Below are 19,626 nucleotides of genomic sequence, written 5' to 3'. Positions count from 1 at the left end.
CCTAATTATTTGGTCGCGACAGAGCTTGAGTGCCAACGCCGGCGCGACACAGCGAAAGAACTGAGTTTTTCTCGTTTTGTCCAATACACTGAGAAAAAAATATCGACTGCCCGATTCGAAGCAGTCATCATGGGGAAGCGGGCGTCACGCGGGGCTCCCCCGAATTCCAATCCAAGGAAACGGGTGAAGGTGGCGCATGAGGCACCAACATGTGAGGATGTCACAACAAGCCGGCAGCTTCGACAGCTCCTTGCCTTTGAACAGGACCTTGGGAAGGCCAGACACGGTGCGAAAAACCTAATGCGACCCAAGCTCCTCGAGCACATGAAGCTGTCGCGACCCTCCAACTAACTTTTCGGGTTAGGACTGCAGTCATTCAAGGTCTTCCTCGACAACTTCAGCAGTGAATCCTCCTCCGAGCGACTTGACATTCTATCGCAGTACCTGCAGGCCTCAACCCCCAAGGACCATGACGGCCCCGATGCCGTCTACCTGGAGGATGTTATGGCCACATGGAACTATGCCTCCCAGATGGGCAACGATGATGTCCTGTCAGCCGTCACCGTCGTCCTCGCGCTCCTTCTAAAAGTCGTGTCCGAAATTCTGGATCTGAGGCCCCAAGGGTTAGGGATATGTCGAACGTTGCTCCAGAAGCGCCAACTCGAGCTCCTGGCCAAGAACCTGTCAGCAGACAAGGCCAAGGCCTTCATAATATCACCGACTCTGCGCTTGGTGCGCGAGGCCGTCTGCTTCGACGGCGGTGCGCTCGCGAGAGCTTTCTTCCGCGACAGGAAGTACGCATACGACTCCCTGACAAGGAACATGAGGATAAAGTTCCTCGGCGAGGGTGTCGAAGACAGCAGGCGGACTTCGCCCCGCACCAACGCCATTCGCCTCCTCATGAGCTCTCTGAAATTTCTCCACTGGGAAGCCAAGAGGGAGCTCTTGTATGAGAGGGACCTCACCGGCGCTCTCACTAGTTCCATCAAGGACGACCCGCCCTACCTGATCCTAGAGGTGCTGGATGGCTTAAAATCTCATGTGCTCATGGACAAGCACCTGCCCGCCGAGACCAAATCAAGGCTACTGAACACAACCATGCTCACGCGCCTTGCCCTGCTCTATGCATACAGTCATACGACCCCTGGCGACGCGGAAACCCGACCCGTAGACGATGCCGCCCATGAGTTTCTCATGACCGTCTGCACATCTTCGGAGTCTGGGGCTCTGCGAACCGAGTTCGGTTTGTACCCTAAAGGCGTCGACCCCAACAACGATCAGTTGCACGATTCCGCTGCTGGGTCCGACGTCAGCTTGGATCGCATAGTCTGGGCAAACAAATTTAAGGAGGATGTTCCCGTCCACAACACCACCCTCTCCGAGTTCATCAAAACTCTACGTCCATGGAACAGCCCGAAGCAGAGCGAGCTCATAATAGCCGTCTTCCGCGCTGCGCCGGAGCTGATCGCCGACTACTTTCTGGGTAAAAGAGACTTTACCTTCGAGCCAAAGCTCTCGGCAACTTGGATTGGGTATGCGGCCCTGCTATTTAACACGGTGCAGCTGCCCCTACCCCCCTTCTTCGGGAGTAAGGAAGGGTTCTCTCCGGTGCCACCCCCGATATCTTTGGTGCTCGACAACATTCTGCCATTGCCTGTGAGCCAGAAGGTCCTCGTCAGGTGTCTGTCGCACGAATCAAAGCTGGTCTCCTTCTTTGCCACTCGCCTACTTGTACTCGCCCTGCAGAAGCTGGATATGGCCTTGCAGATGATGCACAATGCCTCCTCGACATTGGGGCCTCTGTGGTCCGAGGCCGCAAGGAAACTCACGGACGAGTTCTCGCAGAGGTGTCTGGACCTGAAGTACGCCACTACGGCTTTCCGTGGGATACCCGAAGAAGACTTGCTCTCCCGAGAGGCTGGTAGTCGGTTGCTCCGCCTTTACTACCAAGTCATTCCTCAGGTTGCCCTGCTAGCCAAGTTCGACGTATCGCCTCTGCTGGTCAACGCCATAAAACGACTCGATAGGCAAGGCAGGTCAACCCAAGACCAAGCACTCGCGCTGGTGGAACTTGAGAATCTGGTCGCAGTCGCCAAATCCTCGCCCGGGATGCGATGGTTTGCCAAGGCGAAGAGCCCATCCTTGTCGCCATTCACTTCGCTACTTAAGGTGCACCTCGAAACCCCCGAGGGCATTCTTCCCGAGACCCTGGAAAGTACCTTGGCGTTTGTGGCAACCGAACATGAGTTCTTCCTCTCTGAGGATCAAGAGGGGTTTGCCTTGCGCCACCTGTTCCTGACGCTCAACAGGTTACATGCCAGGGTTCCAATAACATCCAGCACCGAGCTCTGGGGGTTTCTTGACAACTGTTTGCAGCGATGTTCGGCAACTCCCATACGTTACATCGAGCTAGCACAGGAACTGGCTCCCAACACTAAGACCAGTCCGCTCACTGCGACCATAAACGAGCAACTGCCGTTCATCGTGCGGTCTGGGGATGCATCGGCCCTGGCTGTTGTCAAGGAGTTTGTTTCGGTCTACACAACAGTTGCTCGCGCGGCGAACGAACATGAGCCACTTCTCAAGGCACTGCAGAAGCCCGTTGGAGCGGCCTTCATCAGGAAGATGGACACCGATGCAGGTAAAATACCACTACCCGAGTCGCCGGCTACACCGGATGCCATGGCTACCACCGAGGTCGCGATCGACCCATCTCAAAAGGGCCACAAATCATATGAGGCTCTGAGTAGCCTGGCGGCCGACTCGGAAATACTCGAGCTAGACAACTCAGCGCTCCTGCGATGGACGACGCGCAGCGTAGGGGAAATCATCGACGAGGGATATGCGTCGTCTCTAGTCGCCCTGCTCTCGTCATCTCACACAAGCATCCGAAAAGAGGCCCTGACCAACATCTTCAAGATGGCAGCGAAGATCAAGGAGTCATCGCACGAGGAGAAGGACCAGGTTTGGCTGCTCCTCGTTGAGCTTGCCGAGTCATGCAAGACGGAGGTTGACAAAGGCCCTGCGCCGGGCCAGATCGTGGCTTTCGCCCGGCGCGCGCTTGATGTGCTGAAGAACCCGCTGCACTGCCTGTACGACAAGGTCAACACTTTTCTGACCCGGGGCCCTGTGTGGAGCCTGGACAGATTTCCTCTACTCCACGAGGTCCTACAGGAAGCGCCGAGCCGCGACGATTCATACTATGCGTCGGTTTCGTGGCTGCTCGGGTACCTCCTCGAGAGCCTCCACACGCCTTCGGACCTAGCCCTATTCCACAAGCGCCGGGTGTACGAGCGCATTCTGTCGTTGGCTAGTAACAGTTATATGCGGCTGCCTCTCCGGTCGCTGCTCCTGAGGATTGTCCACAGGACGACGTGCCTGGAGGGGGGGAGCACCACCCTCATCACGAGGTTTGGAGTCATCAGCTGGCTGGAGGCGCAGCGGGCCCAACGCAGTTCGGCCGTCGAATCGGAGCTGCTGAAGGCGTTGCAGCAGAGGATCTGGGACACATGTGACCAGGAGCGCATCCAGGAATGGAGCGGGAAGGGCATCACAATGGTTATTGACGATTGGAACCTCTAGGCGTACTTGTTTCATGGCCAAACGAGCCTTGTAGGTATTCTTGTTGATTGGGAATAGCATCACTGGAGTCGGATTTATCCTGCCGTCTTCTTTATTTGTGATTGGAATTATGCGACGCTTAGCCGTGCCGAGCTCACTGCAAGACAGTTCCTTTTAATTGGGGAGGAGATGCGGTGAGCACACGTAAGAGTCGCTGTCGATGCTTGTTTGCAGACAGGCGATGTCATTTGACGCCAGACCGTTGTTGGTGACCCCATCGAGTTCGGGCATCGAGAGATGTGGAGATGGCAACCACGTATCGCTCTCCAAAAGTAAAATTAACGAGCAGAGAGCGTAAAGAGAAGGGGGAAGAGGACGAGAGAAGACAGCGGTCTTGGCAATTCATTGGATCAGCATTCAGCGCACAGAGGAAGCACAGGCATTAAACCCGCTAGGTCTTGGTTAGGCACACTTGGAGTAGCTCCAAGACGGTGCGGATAGGTTCGCTCGCTGTGGGGAGCTGGGCACTTTGGGCTCAATCCCCACTGTAAGGTACCAGCTTCGCCGCAGGGTAACAAAAGGAGAAAAAAAAGGTCGGGTGCCAGCCCACGCACAGGCGAACCCTGTCTGGGATGAGCCCAGCCCAGAACGGCGGTGCAACCACCAACCCAGCAGAAGCAGGAGAGGCCCCCAACCAACTGATGCGCACATTTGCGATCTCGTGCCTCCAAACCTGCACCACAACAAGCGACGGAATCCTCCAGCCAACAGCTCTTGCGAACCACCACTCCTAGACCTTTTAGTTTTTTTCTGCCAACTGGCCTTCGCCCTTCGTGTATCATTTGCGTCCCCCAACCCAGTTCGCCTGGTCCCGTCGACGGCTCTGTTGCGCCGTCGATTGGCGTCTTCGGCTTGCGGCTTCCACACCTACCCACCCTTGCACCTGCGACGACGTAACCTCAAGCTTCTCCCGCACCGCTAGACAAGCAAGAAAAAAGAACCAAAAACAAAAATACCCAAACGACAGCCACACCCGTCCCTCTGGGAAGCAGTCGCAGTCATCTGTTGGCCTGGCTAGACTTGATCGCTCGCCTCATATTTGTGGACGGGCCAGCTCCGTGCCGCACCAGCGGCTGGCCAATTCGCTCGCGCAATCTCTGCCACGACTCCCACGTCAACTGCCTCCTCCACCCACCTCGACTCCCATCTTTCCATCTTGTCTACGCAACCAAGACTTTGTTGCTGCCGCAACCACCACCACCTGGCAAACAACCCGCTGCTAGATCCCACGCGTGCACAAGACACGCAAGCGCCCGTACTATGGCTGGCCGCTACACCGAGGAGGTTCTCCTGAACCTCCGACTATCACCATTATGTGTCCGGCCGCCGACACTGTCGCCTGCTGATGAGTGGATGGGGTATGTTTGCTTTTGTCCCCCTCCCTTTTAGTCTTTCCCTGCCCGCTAGCCTCGACCCGACCCTCGGTAGCCGGTTCCATCCTCCCTGATAGTCACACAAGCTTCACTGCGGACTTGTGCTCCCGCCTAGCTAACACATTCGCAGACCTCCCCCGGAGCTCTTGCGGACCCCCAAGACGGCAGAGAGGCCCAAGTCGTTTGAAAATGCCCTGGTTGACCAGACTAACCGTAGACAAGGGCTTGGTTCCCGCAACAACGCCAGTATGTTACCAGCCTCGTGCTCCCAATAGTCTTTCCCACGCTTCTCACCGCCACAAAGTCAGAATCTCGACGCTTACAAAATTCACAGATCCAGAAGATATCATTCTCGGCCCTCCGAGGACAAGCTTCGCATCGTCAACAACTCGTTTAAATAACAAGACGGGCGAGAATGACAAGGCCACGCGAGACCAGGAGCCTCGCGACCGCTTCAACAATCTCAGGGTCCGAGAAGCCGACAGCTTAGACGACCGCGGTGGTGATCGACTGCGGGACGGGAGGACCAACTTCCGGAGGCGCGACGACCGTGACCAGGATAGCGACGGTTGGAGCACCGTGAGGCCGCGCAAGAGCTTTGGGCACGAAGGCGCCGAGCGTTTTCAGCACGGTCGGGCTGCGTTCCGTGCCGAGCACTTCAGGGACGATCGCAAGCAGACGAGGGACAACAAGGATGATCCAGATTCGACGAAAGACCGCCCGCGCCGGAACTTTGACGGCCATGGGCGCGATCGGGATGGAGAAGACAACGAAACTTCACGCTGGAACGGTCTGAACCGGAATCGGACCGACCCTTGGTCCAGAGACAACAACCACGAAGAGCGGGATCGTGGTGACCGGGGCGATCGGGGCGAAAATCGAGGAGACCGCGATAGGCCATCTCAGCGTGAGCGGATTGACCGCGCAAAGAGCTGGCGCGATCGTGCCCCAGATGACCATCCCCGCGAGCGCAACTCGGACCGGAACTACGATCGCCGTCTTGACCGGGACCGCGATGGGCGTGTCGAACGTGAGCCGGAATGGCTTGACGAGCCGGCTGGCGAAAAGGCCGGCGGCCATACTGAGGAGGACTTCAAGAAGTTCATGGAGAGCATGAAGGCTGGCAAGGGAGGAGCCAAGAAACCTGAGAACGGCAAGGCTTCACCGGAGGATCCTTTAACCGCGAACGAGACCTCCCCTGCCGGCCAGGACAGCACGCCCAGCGCCGAGTCTGCCCCGCAAGTCAACAGCGGGCCAGATAAATTCTTTCTCAACTTCGCCGCCAGTGCCGCACTTGGCGGTGTGTCGGCTGAAGGTGACGTCAAGAAGGATAGCGCGCAGTCCAAGGCGGCGAAATCATCCAGGTTCACCTCTTTCTTCTCGGCCCAACCCCAGGCCGAGCCGGCTGCCACTGCCGCCATCGCCGGACCCCCGATGTCCGCGACTCCTCTCCATCTGGCCCTGGGCCTGAACACGAGCATTGCCACTGCTCCTCTCCCAGACACGGTCAAAAGTGCAACAGTGGGGCAGGCTGATGTTGCGGAGAAGCAAGCATTCATGGCCCTGCTTCAGAAGCTCCAGCGCCAGACACTTCAGAGCCCGAGCGCGGCATCGCCGCCTGGGACGACCCCTGTTCCCGAGACACCACCAGTGCAGCTTCATCAGCAGCAAGCGCCGCCGCCATCCCAGAAACTCCCACATCAAATTCAACAACAGCAGCAACAGCTACAACAACAACCACCACCACAACAACCACAACAACAACAGTTGCCACCGCATCTCCGGGCGCAGCCGCCTCTCCAGTCGCAGCAGCAACATATTCAGCAGCCTCTTCGCCCCCAGCAGCAGCAGCAGCAGACGTTGTACCCGCAGCAACAGCAGCAACACCATCAGCTCCAGCTCCAGCACGTCTTGCAAGACACTCGGCAAAAGCCTGCTGGTATCTCCCCAGACGTGTTTCAACAATACGGTGGGGACCGGCGCGGCCCCCAGGGTCCCATGCAGGATCTCGGTGGCCCTCGCCCAATGTCCCATACCCAGCCTCCTGTGACGCGTCCCGAGCAGATGCTCCAGGAGCTCGTAGAGCAGAGACATCACACTCCCACTCAGGGCGGCGGCCGCGAAATGACCCCCCAAGGCAACTCCCAGACGGAATTTCTCATGAAGCTCATGCAAAGGGCCCGTGCCGAACCTGAGCCTCGGCGCACCGAGGAGCTGCTTATGCAGATGCCGCAGCCGCAGAAGCAAGCGGCTAACCTGCCCATGCTGGTGAATCGCGAGCTGGATTTCCAGCGAGAGCGTGGAGGTAGCGGCTCGCAACAGCGTCCCATGCAGCCCCCAGTGATGCCAGGGATGTACGAGGATCAGTTCCATCGCCCAGACGGCGGCGATGTGCGTCTTCCCCGGCCTCAGGGTCAGCCTCAGCCCCAACAGCCGACGCAGATTCTCCAGCGCCCGCCTCCAGGCTTGGACCACCAACTCCATCCAGGTTTTATGCCCGGTGGAGGTCAGGTGCCTCCGCCTGGACAACAGCGCGGGCCCATGATTCCGCCTCCGGGTCTTGTTGGCGGTCCTGGCGGTCCGGGTGGACTGGGAGGCCCAGGCGGCCCGAACTTGCCCGTCAGCCCCAACCGACACATCCCGGGCATGTTCCCTCCCAACTTCCCGCATGGTGTGTTCCCCCCTGTGGAAGGACTGGCCGGGCCTCCCAGGATGCAGCCGCCCCCTGGCTTCTTTGGTGGCCCACCTCTGCCACCTGGACATCCCGCCTTCATGCCGCCTCCTGGCTTGGCTGCCTTCCAAGGAGGACCGGATGGGATGCCTTTCGGGACCGTTTTTGACGGGCGTGGTATGCCGCCGCCCCCTGGCGCTGGTGGCCAGTTCCGCCGGCCTTGAGCATGCAAGAGCAACACGGCGGCCCACACACGAACAGGCCATGGCAAAAATTTTGGCCGAACCGACTGCGATGTGATCGAGTCGTACTGGCATCGAAACAGACGGACATCATCAAGAGCCGCCCTTCGTTCCCCGATCTCAACAAGTGGGATTCAAACAGCAAATTATACATATTATCTCGAACCACGTTACTCTACGTCATTCTGGGTCTTTTTATGGGTCGCTAACCGGTAGATATTGCACTACCGGGCCAAGGGAGCGTGTTAATTACTCTAAACCGCGTTGTATGAGCTCTGAAAAGAAACAAGAATCATGGATTATCTCAACTTTGCTGCACCGCATCAGAGTCAGCGACGAAGCATCGAATACCCTTCTTCCACCCGTGATCTTTCCATCTTCTCTGCATCGCTTGATTCTTTTTTTCTTCTGCGGCCAAGGTTCCTGCGTGAGGACTCGACAGCCCCTACGGCGGTATTGTTGATATTCTCATTGGTCCAGTTGATGATGCGTCAAACACAAGAGGAACTTGGTCTCACCATGAGCGATGAGAGACCAGTAAAAAAAAAAAGCAACGAGATGGCAGCGGTTTATCTTAGTTTCAAACATCCTTCTACTCTTTTATATGACAATACTTGAGAGCCTGAGTGCGCCTGTACCCTGGCTCGATATCTATTCAGCTGAGCCATGCAACACGAACAGCAAATGCCACGGTTTGAAGCCAGAGCCCGCCCGCTTCTCAACATGCCCTTACCCGCGAAAGGGTGATTGAATATTCACAATCCATCTTGTCAGTGATGCGCAACATATGTCAGAGTTGGTATCTTTGTTATTACGATAGAGAAGCATGCAGAATGCTGCCACGCCGAGGTATCGAGCTGATAAAAAGCAAAACACGTACAGACGCAAGGAAAAAAGGAACATGGAAAAAAGACTCGACAACACGAATTCAGATCCAGAAACCTCCCAATAGGTATCCCATCGCCGCAAGCAAAAACAGCCGAACTCCGCCCGACGCTCGCTCTATATGATGTGAACATGGTGGTCGTAATTCGTGACTTGCGCGCGGGGAAAAGGATATGGTCATCATTGGGAGGACAGGGAAAAGTGGGAATGGGAGAGAGAAAAAAAGGAAAACGCGATGAGGTATATAAAGTAGTAAGGAGAGGTGAATAAGCGGTGGTTATGCTGCCCGAGTGCGGGACTTGTGTATGTGTGCGTTAAAAACGAGAGTGGTGTCTGTTGTGGTGCCTTGAGATGAAGGCGGGTAAGCGAGAGTGGTGCCTATAGAAGGTCGATGGAACGATTGTGGTGCCTGAAAAAGACGTCATGAACGAAGGTGGGTGTCTAAGAAGACAGTGTAAACGAGGGTGGTGTCCATGTAAGACGTGGTGTAAACGATAGCGGTGCCAGAAAAGGCGTATAAGACGTTGTAAGAGCGCCGAGGAGAGGTGTGATGCAAAACTCGAGAGGTCGATGGTGGGTGTACAAGTCGCAAGACTAGGTAGATACACCCGATGCCTGAAGGGTGGTGGTCGACGACCCCCTTCAGTTCAGCGCGCCGTCATGCCAGCAGGCCAAAGGAGGAGCCCTTCTAAGAGCTGGAAGCCGGGTTGGCGGCGTTGGCGGCGGCGGCGTCGGCGTCGGCGAGCTCCTTCTCCTTGGCGAGGCGCTCCTCGAGCTTCCTGCGCTTCTCGGCGGCGGCCTGGCGCTTGGACTCTCCCGCCTTTGCGCGGCGCTCCTCGGCCTTGTTGGCGAGTATGTAGCGGCTCGAGCCGAGGGCGGAGATGAGCAGCTTGGTGCCCGTCTTGAAGTGGCCCAGGGCGTCGCCGAGGTGCGCCTTGGCCTCGGACAGGTTGGCGCGGGCCGTGGCGGAGCGCTTCCTGGCGCGGTAGGCGCGCTCGGCCTGGGAGGCGGCCTTGAGGCGCTGCGAGGCCTGCTTGCGCGTCGTCATGAGGTTCATCTCGGTGCCCGACGTGCCCGGGCGCTCGGGCGTCGGCAGCGGCTTCTCCTCGGCGTCGGCGGCGGCCATCTTTCCCTTGGAGGAGGACAGGATACCCATTATTGTATTAGGTGTAAGTATGTAAGAAGGGGGTTTTTGATAAGTGTTGCGGCCTGCGGTGGGTGGGCAGGTGTGATGTGGTGTGTGCTGTATGCTATAACGTACTGCACAGACGAACAACGGGGTATCCTCGAACGGGGAGAATCACGGGGGTCTGCGGGAGAGAGGGAGGGGGGGGGGATGGAGGGGGGTATCAAAAGAGCGTGGGTGAGACTATGCCTGAGGAAGGAAAAAGAAGGGGAGAGAAGGGCTGGAGGCCGGGGAAGGCAGCTCATGCATATATGGCTATTATACATGTCCCAACCATGCCTCCTTACTGACGTGTCTCGGTGAGGTGGTATCCATCCGCATATTTTTTTTCTCTCTTTCTTCCTCTCCGGTTCCCACTGGCATTGGCTCTCCCCATAGTGCCTACCACGCCTGGCCAGCGTGTAAGGGGCCTAGCGGAGAGGGGAACAGGGTCGGCTGGAAAAGGCGAAATCACGCCAGTTCATGCGACGCCCATGGGCGGGCGGGGGTGGATTTCGCGATGGCCGAAGCAGGCGGATCGCATCACGGACGCCGGGCGCGTTTGCAGTTTGCAGGCAGACAGGCAGGCATGGGCAGTTAGGGCGAGAGCAGGGCGCCCATTGGCCGAGCCAGACGGGCGGCGCATGGACGGAGGGCATGTCCATACACACCACCACACACACCACCACACTCAGGGACCGCATGAGGTCTCAATCAAACAGCTGCCGATATGGCGCCCATGCCATCCCGGGCAGGCGGGCATGTCCCCTGTCGGCGATTGGGGCCGTAGTGGGGTAAAAAGTCTCAGTCTTGCAAGCTCGTCCCTTTGATGATGCGTGCGTCCCAAGTCTCCCAAGCCAGGACGTGCCGAAGTCGATTCGGGAGATGGGGTTTCTCTCGGCGCCTGGAAATTATGTCATGCCTAGGTGGCCCCTTTACATCCTTCCCGTTCTGGAAGCTAAACAATGGGACCGGAACGAAACGAAGGAGAAAAATAGCAAGGCTGCAGATCAAATGGACGCTGGGATTATTTTTGGGAGGTTCGTTGTTTCTACTACCTCTTCTTTTCCTGCCTTTTTTCTGTTTTACGGATGTGGGGTCTGTTGGTTCCGCCCAGGGAGTAACGGAATCATGTGGAATCGGCATGAAAATGAAAATGCAAAGGAAAAGAGACTGCAAAGACGTCTCGTCACTCGCCAACTCATTACAATCCACGATTGAGGAGAAGAAAGAAGCTCATACCTACCTAGCCTGGTTCATGTCGAACAGATGGAAACCTCAACCGTTTATCTGCCTCTATCTGCCTCCTTCCATTTTTGTCGGCACTTGCTAAACGAGATCCATCCCCATCTCGCCATCCACTTCGCTGCATGCGGCGGTGCTGGCACCGTCACGTGGCAGTGCATCAGTACCTGAATTGACGCAGTGTTACCCACCCAATCAACGGTTTCGGGACTGTGAGCTGGCTAGTGGCCACGGTGGGGACCACTGAAGGGACCGCTGGGCACATACAAGCAGGTGTCAATTCATTGTGTCAGGGAGGCACGATGCAGCAATCCCGCGCCTTGCCCAGCCAAGCAGCCGTCCCATCAGGCTCGGGCTATCAAGCCGCATCGCGCCAAGACAGGATAGGAAAGCCCGTTAGCAATCGGTTGAGCTTCTCCGCCGACGGCCCCCTGTCCTCGCACAAATCGACGGCACTGAATTTTTGTCTCGTAGCCTCTGTGAAAGGCCAAAAGGGCGAGGGGGAAAACGGCATGTGATCGCCCAAGCCTGAGGCTGGGGATCCATTTTCCAGAACCTGCTTCAAGCCCCGACCACGGCTCTGAGCTTTTTTTTTTTCTTTTTTTTTTTTTATCCCGAACGCCCGTCGTCATTGTTTTTCCCGAGGCCACTCTGTCTTCATGTTCTCTTCCCCCAGGCCGGCATTGATCACCTCAGCCTGTCCTAGGGCCGCCGACAAGGGCAATCTCACCGTGTCATGCCGTTTGCTGTCCCGTCATTGTAGCGCCCACACCGGCCTAGTCATTACACATACCATTGTAAATAGCATCAACCGCCTCCATTATTGTGCTACATACACAGACCAGGCATTTTTGCCGCTCCTCGACCGCTCCCCTCTTCCCCCACCTCGCGACCCTCGCTCGCCCACTCGCCCACTTGCGCCCGCCAAGCTCCGCTCCCCTGCGCCCCTGCTGGCGTCTGTGTCAGGCACCCGGTCCGATCTGGGTCTGAGCACGATAGGAGCAGGAGGAAGCAGAGGCCGGCCGGCCTTGAAACCATGAGCAGCACCGCGACTGATGGTGCGTCCGAGGACCCGGCTGCCATGCGCCGCAGGCATGGCGCCGGCCCCAAGCAGGACCCTGCTGAGGTCCCGGCCCCGGCTCCGGCCCCGGCTTCCGACGAAGCTGGGATCCCGGACCCCAAGGCTAGGAATCCCCAAAAGACGTACGGTCGTACCCCGGACGGGATCGGTATGTTGGAGACCCTCGGCGCATCGCTGCAGTGCATGCCTTCTCCCAGTGAAGTGATCAGGCACATGCTGACGGCCCGCATCTGCGCCCTAACCCCTAGTCTTTACTGTGCCGACCACCCATGACATGGTCTCGCAGCTACTGGACCCCCGCCAATCCAAGAACCTATCAGACATCATTGTCCTGGCCATTCTGGGCATCCACATCCTCGGTGCATACCTCCTCCCCGCTGATCTGAAGCGGCCCGTCTTTGCCGCAATTTTCATGTTTTGGAGGGCGTCGTACAACATCGGCATCGGCTACCTCCTGAGGGTCCAATCGAACCACAGGCTCCTTGTCACAAAGGCCAAGAAGTTGAACCTCTTTGAGGACACGTCCACCGGCAAAAACCCTCGCCCATGGCTGTACCGCTTCCTCAAGCGCGAGCTTGAGGCCAAGATCCCCGAAGATTATCGCATGGAGGATGCGCCCATCGAGTACAACACGTGGCTCGTCTTCCGCAGGGTTGTCGATCTGATCTTGATGTGTGACTTCGTCTCTTACTGCCTGTTCGCCATTGTCTGTGGCCACACCCCCGGCGGCGAGGCGCCCTGGATGAGTGCCAGCCGCTGGCTCACCGGAATCCTTCTTGTTGGCTTCAACCTGTGGGTCAAGCTCGACGCCCACCGCGTCGTCAAGGACTATGCCTGGTACTGGGGCGACTTCTTCTATCTCATCGACCAGGAGCTCACGTTTGACGGCGTCTTTGAAATGGCCCCTCATCCCATGTACTCGATCGGCTACGTTGGCTACTACGGCATCTCCATGATGGCCGCCAGCTATGACGTGCTCTTCATCTCGATCCTGGCCCACCTGGCCCAACTCATCTTCCTCGTCGTCGTTGAGAACCCCCACATCGAGAAGACGTACAACAAACCGCCTCCCCGCGTTCGTGCCGATTCCGAGCCCTCTGGCGACAGCACCGCCCTCGCCCAGATCCAGGACGGCCCCGCGGATGCCGACTCGTCGGCTGTGAGGGACTCCCCCGTGACCGTGCACAACCTGCTGGGCTTCCGCAACATGGATCTGTTCCGCATCCCCGACTACACCGTTGTGCTGATCTCTCTGTACCTGGGCACTCTTACCCTCGCCACCCCCAATACCGAACTGTGGCAGGCTGTCTTTGTTGCCCACGCCGTCTTCTGGCGCCTGTGGTTCTCCATCGGCCTTGGCTGGATTCTGAATCGCCAGTCAAAGGACAAGATGTTCACGCGTCACTTTGTCAAGTACGGCGAGAGTGCCGGTGAGGCCTGGAGGCAGTGGAAGGGCATGTACCACGTCAGCACCACAATCTGCCACGGCTCGTTCCTGGCGGCGTGCTGGAAGATGTACGAGCTTCCGGCGGACTGGACGCACGAGTGGGTGCTCCTGAAGCACGTCATCGGCCTCAGCCTTGTTGCGCTGCAGATCTGGACCGCCGTGAGCATCTACGACGAGCTGGGCGAGTTTGGCTGGTTCTTTGGCGATTTCTTCTTCAACAGCCGCGGCAAGCTGACCTACCGGTCCATCTACCGCTTCCTCAACAACCCAGAACGTGTCATGGGCTCGGCCGGGCTGTGGGGTGCCGCGCTCATCACCTGGAGTCGTTCCGTCTTCATCCTCGCGCTCATGGGCCAGCTGCTGACCCTAGGCTTCATCTCGTACGTGGAGAAGCCGCACATGCAGAAGATTTACGGCCAGAACGTGCGGGAGGAGGCCGGCCTGACCAAGTTCGTCAAGCGCTCCCTCCCACCGCCGGTCAAGGAGTGGTCCGAAAGCGTGGACCGGGTGCTGGACGACGCCAAGGCCTTTGTGGAGGAGTTTGTCGAGTCGGCGCGTCCCAAGCTTGCCGCCGGCGTCTCCGTGATGCGCGACACCTCGGCGCTGTTCAACAACTTCCCCGCCCGCCTCACCATCTCGCAGCTCAACCCGGCCATGGCAGGCCTGGACCCGACGCGCTACTCAGTCTCGGTCGAGGGCACGGTGGAGCAGAAAGCGGCCAGCGAGCGGTTTACCGGAAAGGAGAGCGTGCAGGGCCGGATCCCAAAGGACGTCAAAACGCTGGTGTTCGAGTATGGGGCCCCGATCCGGGTCAAGTGGACCGCGCCGGCCAACCACAGCAAGCTAGACTGGATAGGGCTCTACATGGTGATCGACAACAGGTCCCGAGAGGTGACCGAGGTGCCATCGCAAGGTCGCTGGGTGCCCACGTGCCCAGGCGCCTACGATCGGACGACGGACGACGGTATCGTGTCGGCGGACCGGCCGGTCGAATCGAGCCCGGATCTGGTACAGGGCGAGATGGTGTTCGAGGGCGACAAGCTGTGGTGGACCCAAGGGACGTTCGAGTTCCGGTACCATCACGAGGGCAACCACAACGTCATGTCCATCTCGGAGCCGTTCGAGATCAAGATCGGGCGCTTCGACGACGAAGAGGCGGCCGATTCCGTGGACGCGGGCGGCGCGCTGTACGAGCGGACGGTGGAGCAGGCGCTGCTCCCGCTAGTACGCAACTGCCTGGACCGCAACCCGGAGGTGGCGCCCGAGACGGTGGACGAGCCGTTTGGCAGCCTGGTCGAGCGGGACAGCAAGTACGCCAAGCGCGTGGTCTATGCCATCCGCCACATGTTTGGCGTCGAGTTTGCTCCAGCAGTTGTTCCCGCCGACGGCAACATTAGGAAGTTGGCGTGGCGTGTGTGCAACGCCAAGCAGGTCCTGGTGAGTTCTCCCTATATTCCATCTCCTTTGGCTTTCGCTGTGCTAATCTCGGTTTTGTGTCACTTTAGGCGCCGTATAGCATGTCGCGCTCCAGAGGCGCCACCACGCCCGTCAACGAAAAGTTTCCACAGACTCCGTAGAGCTGTTTTGGTTTGCTACCAGGGGAAGAGACGTCGATGTGGAAGATGGAGGGTTTAGAAGTCAGGTTGAGAGAGAACCATAGATATGTTACTAGAGCATTCGTGTTTGAGCTGTGCCTGATTAGATGTGTTTGTGAGGAGCGATCCAGGGATTTGCGTTTCGAAGATGGCATATTGTTGTGGTCCAGCTCAGCTGTATTATCAGAGTACCTAACCGCCACTTAAAATACATACTGTACCAAAGCACCTAGATAGCGTTGATCTTGGCCGGGAGCGGCGCTAGGGTCAGAAGCTCCCGTCTGGCTGCAGGTGAGCGGCCAAGTAAAAATAGCTGGCTCTCTACGGGCAGTTTCCATACTGTTTCTCTCCATGGCCCAGAGGGCACTGTGATACAGTCACCAAGGAACCTGAACATGAACATGAACATGACATGAACCCATGATGAAACATGGCCGGCAGCTCAAAGTTTCTGTCGGAGCTGTTGCAATGCTCCCGAGGCGGCCAGCCCCACCTCGACCCCACCACGAGCTTGTCCCAGGCGGCCACCCTGAATGCCTGTGTAGCACAAGCACAGCGGGCATAGCACAGCACAGGCACAGTATGTGCGGTACCACTGGTACCCAGACTCTCTGGAAGTCCCAAGAACCAATGGTGACTTCACTGCCCAACCCCGATCGATGCTCCTTTTTCTCCGCGACAATCTCACCCAATCTAGAACGACCTACTGCGCATTCCACCACCGACCCGTACCCAAAAGTGCTGCCCTCCCTGTCTCGCCCGTCCTACGACACGCGAAAGCCTAGCTGCCTAGGTAGCCGCCTGCTTCGCTCGGTACCTGACGCGGTGCCTTGCAGATTGCACCCACACCGTCCGCACCCTCTGGCATCTGGACAACACAGCCGACGCGACGGGACCGAGAGTCAGTCGAGACTGCTGGCAACACCTTTGCCAACACATCTGGTCGGTCTGGATCGTCACCACCACCCGAAAATAAGGCGACACCTTGGCCCAACCCAGCCTCGCCGCACGCACTCTGACCTGCCCTGCGCCCATCGCCACGATGGGAGTCTCGGTGATCCAAGAACAGCATGACAGTCGGTGCCCACCCGCAGGTTCCGCTCTCGCTCCTCTGTCCTCGCCCAACTAACACCCAAGCAGTCATTGTCGACACCATCAAGAACATTACCCAGGGAGATGTGAGTCTCCGCCGCCTGCCCGCTCCAACAGCCCGTATTGCGCTCTGGCCAGCCTTCTAATAGCCGCTTGGCGCTACCCCTATCCAGTGGAAAGTCCTCGTTCTCGACGAAAACTCCAAAAAGATCATCGACAATGTCGTCAAGGAAGATGACATCCTCGACAAGAATATCGCCAGTGCGCCTGCCCTGCCCTGCCCTGCCCTGCCCTGCCCTGCCCTGCCCTGCCCTGCTCCGACCCTCCCCTGTCCGGTTTCGCGCCTGATGCTGATCGGCTGCTGCGCCGGCCACCCCGTTCCGAAGCACAGATATCGAGCTGATCGAGGACAGGCGGGAGGTGAACCCCACCATGGACGCCGTCTACATACTGTCGCCGCTGCCGCACATCGTGGACTGCCTGCTGGCCGACTTTGACCGCCGGAGGTACCGCCGCTCGTTCCTGGTGTGGACCGGCGTCCTGGAGCCGCAGCTGCGCCGCCGCATCGACTCCTCGCCCGCCGCCCGCGAGCTCAAAGCCGGCTTCGAGACGCTCTCCATCGACTTTTACCCCAGGGAGTCCCATCTGGTCACCTTTCGGGACCCCTGGAGCTTCCCAATCCTATACCACCCGGCCTGCAACCACCTCGTGCGCGATCACATGGTGGCTTTGGCCCAGAAGGTTCGTTACGTCACAGGGCCGCGCCCGGCGCTCAGGCTAGCTCCGAGGCGCCACAGCCCCAAGGGCTCGGCTACAACTAACAGAGCCCCTTGTTCCACCTAGGTAACCGGACTATGCGTCACCTTGGGGGAGTACCCCAAAGTCCGATATTACAAGCCCAAGAATCCATTACACGAAGCAAACGTGCTGTGTTCCCACCTCGCCCGCTTCATCCAGGAGGAGTTGGATGAGTACTCACAATGGAACCCCAACTTCCCCACGCCATCTTCGCGGCCGCCGGGCGTGCTCATCGTGACGGATCGGTCCATGGATCTGATGGCGCCGCTCGTCCACGAGTTCACCTACCAGGCCATGGCCCACGACCTGCTGAGCATCAGTGAAGGCGAGAAAGTCTCGTACCACATGACCATCAACGAAGGCACGGCGAGGGCCGAGGAAAAGGACATGGACCTGCAAGAGAAGGACAAGGTCTGGGTCGACAACCGGCACCGCCACATGAAGGACACGATAGACAAGCTTATGGGCGACTTCCAGAAGTTCCTGGATAAAAACCCGCACTTCCGGGACGAAGGAAACGGCGACGCCACCAATCTGAACGCTATCAAGGACATGCTGGCGGGTCTGCCTCAGTTCCAGGAGATGAAGGAGGCCTACTCGCTCCACCTGACCATGGCGCAGGAATGTATGAACGTGTTCCAGAAGCACAAGCTCCCCGACATCGCGTCGGTCGAGCAGACTCTGTCCACGGGGCTGGATGAGGATTTTAGGAAACCAAAGAACATTCTGGATCAGGTGGTGCGCCTGCTCGACGACGAAGCCGTCCCTCACTCGGACAGGCTGAGGCTCATCATGGCCTACCTGATATACCGAGACGGTGTCATTCCCGACGACGTCACGAGGCTGCTGAACCATGCGTCTTTGCCGTTGCAGAACGGCGAGGTGATCAGCAACCTGGAGCTGCTTGGCGCGAGGACGACCCACGCCCTCAAGGACTTGCGACAGGTGCCTCCGCCACTCTTCCCACTCGACGTCAAGACTCTCACCAACCAAAACGAGGAGTACGCGCTATCGCGATTCGAACCCAACGTGAAGCATATGCTAGACCACGTGTGCAAGGGAACGCTGGACCAGACCTCGTTCCCCTATGTCAAGCCGCCGCTGGACCCGAACGAGGACGCGGTCATCGGCCAGGGCTCTCTGAGGGCGGCCAAGCCCAGCTGGGCTGGAGCCTCGCGTCGGACAAACGAGAACCGGCAGCGCATTCTCGTCTTCGTGGCAGGCGGCGCCACGTATTCCGAGGCGCGTGCGTGCTACGAGGCGTCGGCCCAACACTCGCGCGATGTGTTCCTGGCGACGAGCCACATGGTATCCCCCGCGCTGTTTGTGCGCCAGGTTGGTGACCTGTCGGTCGACAAGCGCAGGCTTGATCTCCCCCAGGAGCGACCCCGGCCCAAGGCGCCGGCACACCTGTTTGAGCGCGAGCGTCCGCCGCCGCCTCCCATGGGGCAGCAGCAGCGGCCGGGTGGCATCCAGGGCATACAACAGCAGGGTCCAGGAGGACCGCGGATGGCCGGTGCGCCCCCTCGTCCGCCGCCGCCGGGGGCAGGTGTTGGGGGTCCGGGAGGGCCGCGACCGCCAACAAACGCCATGAGCCAGATGAGTCTTGGAGGAGGCGGTGGTGGCGGCAGTGTAGGTGGACCCCCGAGCAATGGGGGTGAGGAGCGGCCCACCGCCTCGCCTAGCCCCAGCCCTGCTCCTTCGGCGGGAAAGCCGGAGAAGGAAAAGAAAAAGCGGAACATCTTTGGCATCAAGAAGTCGTCCAAGAGCCACGGCTGAAGAACGACGCGACCATTTTGCCGCGACGCGCGGGGCTGTCTGTGATTGGTTCCGATCTTGTTGTTGGATAGCAGCATCTCGATCTTTTCTTTTCTCCTTGATGAACCTCCACCTCGTATATCATGTACCCCTGCTCTTCTTTTCTCTGGGATATGGCATGAGCATGGCGTTGGACGGTCTTGTATCTATGTATTTTGCTGGTGGACATGAACCGCAGTCGAATCCCAGAGTTGTTCGCAAATATGTGAGGCTCAAAAGGGGTCGGTACTTTTTTAGGACCAATCACAAAGGGCCTGGTGCCTTGTCTTTTTTCCCCCATTATCTGTGAGCCGGAAAGCCGAGACTCAAAAGGAACCTAGCCGGTGAGCATACGCAAATCGAGCCCAGCGTTGATCTATCTGTGTTGTATCTGGTACACATGGGTGCGGGGAGCAGCCACTCCCTCGCAACCCAAGCTCATCCATCGCCCTCGATGGAGCAGCATCCGCGCAGCCTAGCCGAGGCCACCTCGCAAAGGCAAGGGAGGCCAGCGGAAACGGCAGGCAAGCAAAATAGAAAAAAAAGACAGAGAATGGCGCGTAAAGTTGCGCGCGACGAATGATGATGATGCGTGTAAGCGCAAGAGCAAGAAG

The 19,626-nt window shown here is 58.4% G+C and overlaps 5 protein-coding genes across 5 annotated transcripts; 4 read left to right on the top strand and 1 right to left on the bottom strand.

Moving 5' to 3' along the window:
- The first annotated feature begins 3 nt into the window (after window positions 1-3).
- GGTG_02851 (hypothetical protein) lies at window positions 4-3,694 on the top strand. Its single transcript, XM_009220627.1, has 2 exons — window positions 4-286; window positions 365-3,694. The coding sequence occupies exons 1-2, from the start codon at window positions 130-132 to the stop codon at window positions 3,580-3,582; spliced, it is 3,375 nt and encodes a 1,124-aa protein (XP_009218891.1). The 5' UTR covers window positions 4-129; the 3' UTR covers window positions 3,583-3,694.
- A 543-nt stretch (window positions 3,695-4,237) lies between these two features.
- Window positions 4,238-9,363, top strand: GGTG_02850 (hypothetical protein). Its single transcript, XM_009220626.1, has 3 exons — window positions 4,238-4,979; window positions 5,125-5,240; window positions 5,329-9,363. Exons 1-3 carry the CDS (start codon window positions 4,882-4,884, stop codon window positions 7,887-7,889), a joined length of 2,775 nt encoding a protein of 924 aa, XP_009218890.1. The 5' UTR covers window positions 4,238-4,881; the 3' UTR covers window positions 7,890-9,363.
- GGTG_02849 (hypothetical protein) lies at window positions 8,562-11,377 on the bottom strand. The gene has a single exon (XM_009220625.1). It carries the CDS (start codon window positions 9,946-9,948, stop codon window positions 9,481-9,483), a length of 468 nt encoding a protein of 155 aa, XP_009218889.1. The 5' UTR covers window positions 9,949-11,377; the 3' UTR covers window positions 8,562-9,480.
- Window positions 11,378-11,793: 416 nt separating this feature from the next.
- GGTG_02848 (phosphatidylethanolamine N-methyltransferase) lies at window positions 11,794-15,683 on the top strand. Its single transcript, XM_009220624.1, has 3 exons — window positions 11,794-12,431; window positions 12,532-15,167; window positions 15,236-15,683. Exons 1-3 carry the CDS (start codon window positions 12,239-12,241, stop codon window positions 15,305-15,307), a joined length of 2,901 nt encoding a protein of 966 aa, XP_009218888.1. The 5' UTR covers window positions 11,794-12,238; the 3' UTR covers window positions 15,308-15,683.
- Window positions 15,684-15,889: 206 nt separating this feature from the next.
- On the top strand, window positions 15,890-19,312 carry GGTG_02847 (Sec1 family superfamily protein). Its single transcript, XM_009220623.1, has 5 exons — window positions 15,890-16,401; window positions 16,466-16,503; window positions 16,591-16,678; window positions 16,809-17,158; window positions 17,261-19,312. Exons 1-5 carry the CDS (start codon window positions 16,368-16,370, stop codon window positions 18,992-18,994), a joined length of 2,244 nt encoding a protein of 747 aa, XP_009218887.1. The 5' UTR covers window positions 15,890-16,367; the 3' UTR covers window positions 18,995-19,312.
- Window positions 19,313-19,626: the final 314 nt, after the last annotated feature.

The sequence above is a fragment of the Gaeumannomyces tritici genome, assembly GCF_000145635.1.
Source record: "Gaeumannomyces tritici R3-111a-1 unplaced genomic scaffold supercont2.2, whole genome shotgun sequence".
Lineage (NCBI taxonomy): Eukaryota > Fungi > Ascomycota > Sordariomycetes > Magnaporthales > Magnaporthaceae > Gaeumannomyces > Gaeumannomyces tritici.
This window is presented reverse-complemented; position numbering and strand designations above follow the sequence as displayed.

Excerpts from the sequence above, each read along its gene's own strand:
- GGTG_02851 (XM_009220627.1), top strand. The coding sequence starts at position 130 with ATGGGGAAGCGGGCGTCACGCGGGGCTCCCCCGAATTCCAATCCAAGG. Across the intron at positions 287-364 it reads CCTTGGGAAGGCCAGACACG|GACTGCAGTCATTCAAGGTC; the intron begins GTGCGAAAAACC and ends TTTTCGGGTTAG.
- GGTG_02848 (XM_009220624.1), top strand. The coding sequence starts at position 12,239 with ATGAGCAGCACCGCGACTGATGGTGCGTCCGAGGACCCGGCTGCCATG. Across the intron at positions 12,432-12,531 it reads TCGTACCCCGGACGGGATCG|TCTTTACTGTGCCGACCACC; the intron begins GTATGTTGGAGA and ends CCTAACCCCTAG. Across the intron at positions 15,168-15,235 it reads GCAACGCCAAGCAGGTCCTG|GCGCCGTATAGCATGTCGCG; the intron begins GTGAGTTCTCCC and ends GTGTCACTTTAG.
- GGTG_02850 (XM_009220626.1), top strand. The coding sequence starts at position 4,882 with ATGGCTGGCCGCTACACCGAGGAGGTTCTCCTGAACCTCCGACTATCA. Across the intron at positions 4,980-5,124 it reads CCTGCTGATGAGTGGATGGG|ACCTCCCCCGGAGCTCTTGC; the intron begins GTATGTTTGCTT and ends ACACATTCGCAG. Across the intron at positions 5,241-5,328 it reads TGGTTCCCGCAACAACGCCA|ATCCAGAAGATATCATTCTC; the intron begins GTATGTTACCAG and ends CAAAATTCACAG.
- GGTG_02849 (XM_009220625.1), bottom strand. The coding sequence starts at position 9,948 with ATGGGTATCCTGTCCTCCTCCAAGGGAAAGATGGCCGCCGCCGACGCC.
- GGTG_02847 (XM_009220623.1), top strand. The coding sequence starts at position 16,368 with ATGGGAGTCTCGGTGATCCAAGAACAGCATGACA. Across the intron at positions 16,504-16,590 it reads AGAACATTACCCAGGGAGAT|TGGAAAGTCCTCGTTCTCGA; the intron begins GTGAGTCTCCGC and ends ACCCCTATCCAG. Across the intron at positions 16,679-16,808 it reads CCTCGACAAGAATATCGCCA|ATATCGAGCTGATCGAGGAC; the intron begins GTGCGCCTGCCC and ends TCCGAAGCACAG.